Source organism: Dendronephthya gigantea, unplaced genomic scaffold, assembly GCF_004324835.1.
Source record: "Dendronephthya gigantea isolate DGI-Jeju-01 unplaced genomic scaffold, DenGig_1.0 000059F, whole genome shotgun sequence".
Lineage (NCBI taxonomy): Eukaryota > Metazoa > Cnidaria > Anthozoa > Malacalcyonacea > Nephtheidae > Dendronephthya > Dendronephthya gigantea.
In genome coordinates, this window is record NW_021163069.1 from 833,935 (window position 1) to 843,358 (window position 9,424).

General features: G+C 36.8%; 1 protein-coding gene across 1 annotated transcript; it reads left to right on the top strand.

The window, feature by feature from the left end:
• Positions 1-3,022: 3,022 nt before the first annotated feature.
• LOC114530013 lies at positions 3,023-5,986 on the top strand. The gene is made up of 2 exons (XM_028551585.1): positions 3,023-3,119; positions 4,258-5,986. Exon 2 carries the CDS (start codon positions 4,333-4,335, stop codon positions 5,437-5,439), a length of 1,107 nt encoding a protein of 368 aa, XP_028407386.1. The 5' UTR covers positions 3,023-3,119; positions 4,258-4,332; the 3' UTR covers positions 5,440-5,986.
• Positions 5,987-9,424: the final 3,438 nt, after the last annotated feature.

The following is a 9,424-nucleotide window of genomic DNA, read 5'->3' on the forward strand; positions in this document are numbered from 1 at the left end:
CCAGATACGAGACGTTTGCGTGTTCTCAATGATTGAAAATTAACATGTATTTTACAATTTAAATATATTAGAAAGCTTAACTTTTCGCGGGTTTTCTTAACTTTTAGGTTTAAACTTTTGTTTCCGAAAAATATTCTAAAGTCACCCCGTAAATAAAGGAAAATTTACCGTGAATTCCAGTTCGTTCGATACTCTAAATGCTAGAAGGCTTTTAATTTATGTTCTGTCTGGCCGTCTTGTATATTTTTGCCTTTTCTTAACTTATATTTTATCAAATAATGGGCATGTTTTGTTCCAAAAGTTGATATTTAGATTTACCATCATATTTTGATATTTCGGCGCGTGCGCAGACATTTTTCCGCGGTGTTGAGGCATCTTAATTGATTAACATTGTTTTAAATGCGTTCTGACTTCTGCGCATGAGAAAGACGACGTTAGAAACAAACAAACTTCCTATCTCAGGGCAATATGTTTTTCAAATATCTATTGTTCGTTGCAAGTGATTAATAATAAAAGTCAGTGCATGTGACGCGAAACAGCTCCGTTGCTATAGAGGAATATCTTATTCTAACACTGCGGTTGGTTGGTGGTGGTTTTCACTAGCGATATTTTTCGCGCAAATCGACATTTTACTTTTGTTCCAGAGCTCTCAACTGCAACCATCTTAGTGGAGTACATTGCTCAAATACATCGCTTGTTCACAAAGTTGAATATCTTTTTCCATAAATATTTTCGGGTTTTAAAACGGGTTTTAAAACGAACAGCGGTTTAGAAGCACTTAAACCAAAACGGAAACCAAAATTTTACCCTGCAGGGTTAGTGCTAACCCAGCTTTGAACAACTGGCCCACGGAGTATAGACCATGCACATACACATTTCTGGTTTGCATGGTTAGAATTTTTTTCTCATGGCTGGTCAGCCGTCTGACCGAATAAAGGCGCTGGTCAGTCGTCAACCTCCCTTTGATTTGCACCCCAAATTAGAATCTGCTGCCTTGCTCGCTCGTTCGCTTCCTGCACGCTCGCTATATATGGCAGCAATAAGTTCAAAATGTAAACGAATCGTTTGTGTACATTACAGATTGTAATCTGCACCTTCAAAGTGAACTCATTATAAGTAAAATATCACAAATAATACAGAAAGATTGAAAGTTTTGTTATTTCCTACAGATAGATTGTAGGGTATTGCTCTCACTTAGATTGTGAAAATGATGATCAGTTTAGGGCGAATTTTCGACAACGCATTTAGGCATGTGGCCGAAAAATGCGCTCAAGGTGAATATTTTTGAGGGGAAATAATATTAAAGCCAACGCTTCGGAAAAACAAAATACTGGATGGTAGAAAGTGATTTGATTTAATTCAAGTTTCCCTAAAAATGAAAGTCATTTTATAATCGACTTAATTGGCTCTCTACTATTGAGTATTGACTAACCCCCTTAAGCGTCGATTAATGTTTAATATAAATGATAATCGTGGATAAGCTAACTGCATATCGCCTTTTAACTTTAGCACTTTTTACATGCAACTGGGCCGTATATTTCAAGGGTGATTTATGCAGTAAACCATTGGTAATTGTACCTGTGCATGGTGGTAATCTTTAATAAATTATTACGTTTCAATTTTCAATTCGTAAAAAATTATATTTATTATAATGACAGAACCGATTCGATTATATTTTGGGGAGTATATAGCTAGGGTTTCCAATTTTGTACTGCTTGATGTTGATAACTGCATGGATGCATTTGACAGATATCGATCGGAATTAAGTGTAATTAATTTCAATTAAAACGCTAATAAAGCGCGTACAATGTTTCAATGACAATGTTGCGACAATGCTTTTCTATTGTTAGTCCTATACCTATAATGTCATTTCGGCAACGCGTTAGCTCTAGCAATATAATGGTTAGCTAGTATCTAACGCGTTGTTAAAATGACATTATTGGGGAACCTGTTAAAGACAAAAATGTTAAAAATTTGTCATAACAGGACCGAGTTTCTGCCCGTCTTAAATCGAACTCTGCATTTGCAATATGCAAGATGGAAGTTGCTTTAATTTCAAATTTTGTTTCGTGCCTTATAGATGTATTATAACAAGGCAGCCATCTTTAATTGCGAAATTTTGGCGTTATGATAATTAATGTCTTGAATTTCTGGTGATGTATATATTTATAGCATTTCCGGGAAAAACTACTATATTTCGCGCTGACGATCTGTACGTATTGGGTTTTATAATACTGTACTCTGAGAGTAAATTCTGAGAAGAAACCCAAAACAATAGATTTTACAAGACTGTGTAGGTATCAGTTTCAAATTCCAGGAAAGGGTGGGATTATCATGCTTTTCTTTCAGTTTCTTGTTCCTGTTACAGTTCCTGTTTCTGAGAATGTCGCATGAATGAATGCAAGTAATATTCATCCAGAAATAGAAAGGACATGTTCTTTTCAAAGATTGTGATCGTTTAAATTTGTGTCTGAATAACGTATTGCAACATACATAGCTATTGTTATTATTGTTGACATTATTGTTGACATTATATAATTCGGATTACGTTTTAGAGTTAAAATAATTTGCAAGTGTTTATAATGTTAAAAAATAAGTCATGATATGAAAGCCATTTGCACGTAACCGTAATTTGCCACGACCATCAATTGCCGTAGTCATGGTGTTCAGTAGTATTCTGAAGGAATATAAATTATAGGAATTTGGACCGTACAACCTACAGATTTTACCACTATTTTAAATCGTAATCGATTAATCTAAAATACGCACGTGAAACATTATGTTTCTACCTTCTACCACAACACCGGCTCTCTGGAAAGGAAGGTACATGGACAATATACTGGTTTCCAAGAAATATAGAGGCAAAATTTAAGGAAAACTAGAAGTTCGAAATTGGAAACTGATAGCTTATTTACATGATATTAGCAAGTCTGACCTATTTAAAGAACTCGTGATGACCCACACCCCACATTTTAAGTAGGGACAGAATATACGACAGACAAGAGTGTGGGGCGCAGTGATGTTAAAACTAACAAACAAGTAGGTTACATCGTATTCTGGTCAGTCAAATAAAACTCGAAAACAAACTGAAGGGCTTAAAGAGGAACTTTCAGCTTACGGTAAGTTTGGGATATCAATTTTACTGCGAAGCGTGTTCTTTTTGTTTCGTAATTAGTTACCAAATTGGCGATTAATTTTAATAATTGAACTGAAATATTAGAAGTTACATCATTACGATAAAAAGTCAAAACTCTTGTACGAGTCTGCCACTCTTTGTTGGATATTATAATTATTTTGGCATCTGGATTGTCTATCGATTGTCCGAATGCTCTGGGCACGAGAGAAACTCTGTACGTGTTGATACAAGATACCACTGAGATGAGTGTTACCAGCGTAATTTCCTCTTGCCGTGAACATTTTCTCCTATTCGCACACAGTTCAACTAGGCCAAAAGTTTTCTCCTAATCGACCTGACGTTTTGCCCACTTAAACAAACATGCATTATCATGCTGGCATTGACAAAAGACTAGACTTGGGATCCAAGGATAGTGCAAAGCTACACAAATTACATCGGCTATATCCGATATTGTTGCTTATGCTATAGCCAGAGCAATTTTTCAGGCAACATGTATCGTCCCTCGGTTTGGTGAAAACGTATCTTGTCAATATTTGTCTGTACGATTTTTACATATATTTTCTGAGAAAGAATCGCGCAAAAAACGACTGTAAATAAACCGTGGTGCATGTTGTAGGTAATGCATGTGGATGCGTTTATTATTATTTCGATGCGTGAATCGACATAATAAAATACAAATGAATACTAGTTGGAATATACTTGCGTGTAGTATATGTCGTCAAACGCTTAATAAATCGTTGTATAACTGTCTTCTATATGTACTCACTCTAATGCCTCCAAGATTGCCCAGCGGAAGTTCAAATCGAGATTATTCTTGCATTTTAAAACATAAACATCATCACTCCTTTGCTCCCCTCCTATAATAAATATCCTATATAATGAATTTCAGCTTTTCATCCTATCTGTAACAATGCATATACTGTATCAGTGCCATCCAGTCGACTACCAAAGTAATTCTCACCATTTTAGGCATTCTCTCATTTAGTAAACACTTCACTCTCATGCAAATGTCGAAAGTAATTAGTAATATTTCCTAGAAGTAATAGAAGTAGTATTTTCTTAGTAGTCATAGCAAGTTTGTTAAGTGTCCTAATGCAATTTTCACTTTCTTTGACATCCAGGCATACTCCTGTCACCGGCAAGATCGTATACTGAGTTATAAATTTGTTTCACAGAGGACAAAGACCCTGACAACGATGAATGGAATACAGAATTGCTTGCTGTTGTGGGTGCATCTATATTTAATCAATTTCTCGAGGATCGCGGGTAACTGTCGCGGAAATGGTTTAGTGAACTGTGCTTGTAATTTTATTGGTGCTTGCACATATGACGCCAGTATAAGGAAATTTAATCCCTTTACTGGTACAGCACGTGATCTAAGAAGGTACATCCCAAACGTAACACCTTTGGCTATGACTTGGCCACTTACACAGTCCCAGATTACTGAAATTTGCGAACCTGGAGAGATTGGTATTATATATGATTGTAAGAATCGTATTCCCCTTATGGCTACAATTGTTATGACTGCCGATCAGTATAGAGATCTTGGATACAGGCGTCCTCCGTCGAATTTCAGGCAAAGTTCCAATATCGCAAACCCGGATTTGCAGCAAAATGATGACGACTATAATGACGCATCAAACCGAATCTTTTGCTACGAATCATTTAACGGGAACCATTACATTGACAGCAAATGGTACCAGGCAAAACGTACACAAGCAATTGCACCTCTCACGGCTTGTCAAAATGCAGGAGCACCAAGAAAATCACCTGTCCACAGAGGTCATTTGGTTGCTGCCAGCTATGGTCGTGGCCCACCGAATTTGATCAGAAGTGTGCAGACATTCGTATATACAAACGCAGTTCCGCAATTTGCCGGTCTAAACTCGGGACGATGGCGGATATACGAGTCGAACCTCATTAAATGGGCGAATGACAACTGTGGAAGTTCTCCTTTACACGTCATCGTCGGCTGCATACCTTCAACTTATCCGGGAAATGAACAACGGTTTTTCGGTAAATCAGGGTTCAGCGATTTTATTGGACCATCGCGCCTTTTTCCTGGAGGATACGAGTATAGAGTTAATGTACCATCGTACTTGTGGACAGCGGCGTGTTGTGATTTACCATCGAGCCGGATCACCAGAAGTACCACATTCTTTGCGGAGAACCTACCCAGAGGCTTTTCTCGACAAAGTGTCGAGTTAAGTAACTTGTTTTCAGCTATTGGGGCTCATGATATAGATCTTTTTCCTGGAATGGATAGTTGCAACGATGACAACAATTTCGTCTCAATTTATTAAAAAAAACCCTTTTATTATTCTAGTATACTAAATATTCGTACAGAATGCTTTGTTTACATATTGAGTCACTATATCTCCTAAAATACCCGGTCCTGTCAAAATATTTCGTTATTATCATTTCAGTTAACTATATTCCTGAATTGAATGAGATATGTTTATGTTCAAAGAAATTGAAAACATAGGAAATCTGGCTAATTTCTAAATCAAATTATGAGCAGAACCGATGCGCAGAAGCAGCTGTAACCCCGTTTTAAAGTTCCCTATATCGTAACTATTTTAGTTAATTCATTAATTTTTAGTTTATTTATTCTTTATGTTGCATCTTGAGGTTGACATGGTAGATTTTAATGGTTTTAAATTCGGTATTCTGTTGATAAAATCCTCACGACACGCGCTAAATGGCGCAGATAAGCAATATATTCATTTGAAATGTCTGAAATAACACTTTGAATTAAGGTGGCTCCATAAAGATATTTGCCAGATATCCTTTACCAGCTGATAGTTTTAGTGCATATAGATCGAATTAAAGTAATTCCGGAAAATGATAGCATAATACAAATTTTATTCTGTATATTTCGAATTAAGATCGATTCGTCTTCAGCAGAATGGTTTATGTTTACAAGATTTGCGTAACTATAAAGCGCGTACAATTTAAAACACGTGTGAGCGTAGCACGTGTAAACAATGAAAACGAATTTTAACGTACAACGAATTTAATTGTTATAACAATTAAACGGTTATAACGGTTGTAACCGCTGTTCTTCTGTTCAGCGATATTTGCCATTAGTTAAATAACTGCAGTTCTCTACTAGCCTTTAGTCCATTATTTAATATTGATTTGCGTCTTTTGATGTGTGTTATAAAGTTCTAGTTGTTTCAACAGTCGATGATTATAGTATTTGTCCATAGGCGTCCCAAAATTGTTGGTTTATTACATATTTAACACTTATTTACTGCGAACGAAGGAAACGTTATATTTTGTGGACCCGAGACCTGTCGATATTTCACGAGGGAAGCCGAGTGAAATATCGATGGTCGAGGGTCCACAAAACATAATGTTTTCTGAGTTCTCAGTAAATAAGTTTTTTATTATATACCACTTGTCAAAGAAAAACCAAACTTCAAGGTAAACAACGAAATATCTATTCATAAAAGACATAATTTCAAATGGATAAAAGTTGTTATTTCCCATTAGATAACACGTTATCTCACTCTGCAGGGGGTCGCGCTGGCGACATCAAAATTTCGTCACTCTCGCGTGATTCGCTCTCGACTAATGAAACCCTACGAACACCAAACTTTGAAAAGTGGTATATAATAAAAATCCTTTTAGAGATTGCACAAAGCGGCGTTACTGTGTTTCTCGCCCGATGGTCTGTCCAGTCTCGTGCGACGTTCGCGTAGTCTCGTCAGTTTCATACTCCATGCATATATTAAATATATTTGGTGTTGGTAAACAAGTTCAATTTTGTTGTTGTTACTTTTGTTCTGATTTGTACGTTAACGTTAAGGCAGCGCAGAAGTTTTTTCTTTAGTCCACGTAATAGTTTTTCTCCTTTTGTACCAATATATGGCATTTCTAACCATAGTGTAGGTACAGTGGCGTTAGCGTCTGTCACGTTATTGTTCTTCCCATTGTCAGTAGATTCAGAATAGTGCTGGTCGAAGCGTAGGATAACCGTTCCATGAAGCAATTTTCTTTAAAAATTGCAATTCTTGTGTGAGTTTAGATGGTGAACAGATACTGTAGAGGCGGTTAGGAAAAGAACGAATCCATGAAATGCGATGTTCCCATGGTACAAAGCTATCAAAGTGTTTGTATTGACCAGTAAAAGTACGTTTTCGGTATATGGAAAACTTGTTGTCGTCAAGATTGAGGTCGGGAACGTGAGATGGTTCGTCAGAAAACTGGCCATAAGTAAAGCGGATGTTACTGTCAAATGAGTGAAATTTGTTAAGTAACATATCAATGTCATCATGCTTAACTAGCAGTAGTGTATCATCTACATAGCAGCAATAGAATTTAATGACACCGCTGCTAATCAAAGGATTAATTATGATACGTTCAAATTCTGTTACAATATTGTTCGCCAGTACTGGACCAAGCAAACTACCCATGCTAACACCGTCTATCTGTTCGTAATACACATTATTACAACTAAAGATAGTTTTCTTACATGTGTCGCGTATGAGATTTCGTAGAGTAGATCTTTTCAGTGTCGTTGCATTCAACTCTTTTCCATCATAAATTCGTCGTTCAATGACTTCAAGCGTTCTTTCTAGTGGAACATTGGCTGTAAACAGTGATTCTACATCAAACGAGACGAACTTGTATCCTTGTTGGAAATGGACTTGGTCAATTGTTTCGATTCGAGATTTTACGTGAAATGTAAAATTCAATGTATTGTATTGTTCATTGACCTGACTATTGAAGAATTCACTGCTCTTCAGTATGGTTTGAAATATGGCATTGCAACACAACCGAAAGATTCTGACCTCATTGCATCTGCTGAGAGCGTATGGGAACAAATCAACTCATACGGTTGGCTTAAGAACAGTTTCTTTAAAGTTGAACGAGCGCATTCGTCTTCAATATCCTGGGCCATGACAATGTTCGGACACGAACAGACTACATGATTCAAACGATCAAAGATCTCCTCAAAGATAACATCCTTCTAAAACCAGATAAAGGAAAAGGCGTGGTTATTATCAGTCGTGCCGACTACGAATCCTCGATGCTACCCCTTTTCTCAGATCGGAAACGTTTTCGAGTGATAAAAGAAGATCTAACCTCCGCTAGATTAAACAGTGTACAGAGATATTTACGAGCATTATACAAACGTGGAGAAATCGACGAAGCAACGTACCAATTCATGCGACCAAAAGCGACAAAACCAGCATGCACGAGCTCATTGGTTACCAGAGACCCACAAGTCGTTTGATAGAATGCCAAAATTTCACCCAATTATAGATACAACTGGTACAACGCACTATGGAATCGGCAAATATCTCAGTCAGTTACCACAACCACTAACGATAAATGAAAATACCATTAAGGACAAATTTGACGCAAAATCTCGAATCGAGACGATTGACCAAGTCCATTTCCAACAAGGATACAAGTTCGTCTTGTTTGATGGAGAATCACTGTTCACCAATGTTCCACAAGAAAGAACGCTTGAAGTTTTCCATATACCGAAAACGTACTTTTCCAGGTCAATACGCACACTTTGATAATTTTGTACCATGGAAACATCGCATTGCATGGATTCGTTCTCTTCTTAACAGCATCTACAAGATCTGTTCACCATCTAATGTCAATCTGACAATGAGAACAACAATAACGCGACAGACGCTAACGCCACTGTACCTACACTGTTGTTAGAAATGCAATACATTGGTACAAAAGGAGAACAACTATTACGTAGACTAAAGAAAAAACTACTGCGCTGCCTTAACGTTAACGTACAAATCTGAACAAAAGTAACAGCAACAAAATTGAACTTGTTTACTAACACCAAAGACAAAGTTCCTAAACAAAGCAAATCTAACATTGTCTACGAGTTTACTTGTCCAAAATTAGTTTTGAATTTGTTTTCAAGTAAAATGCGTTAATAGGTAACTGTTGTCGGCCATGTTGAATCGCCATTGTATCAACGGTTATGATGTCATATTTATGGACAATTTCGTTAGACTGTTGGTTAATATATCTGGCTAATTTCTTTTTCGGCTAATTTTTTTTTTGAATCTAAATTACGAGTTTTTTTATATATTACCAAAAATTGTTGGGAGCGACCTTAAAAAGTCACTTCAGCTAAATTTACGGAGTGGCAAATCTTCGGCGCGCGCAAAGAACGACCGCCGTGTCACTAACTAAGATTTGCCTACCATAGGGGAAGTCTTCAAATTGTTCATTTCTGTACCTGATATCAACATTATAAATTATAAATCGATCATTTGTGCCAACGACAACACTTCGAATTTG

Excerpts from the sequence above, each read along its gene's own strand:
- LOC114530013 (XM_028551585.1), top strand. The coding sequence starts at position 4,333 with ATGAATGGAATACAGAATTGCTTGCTGTTGTGGGTGCATCTATATTTA.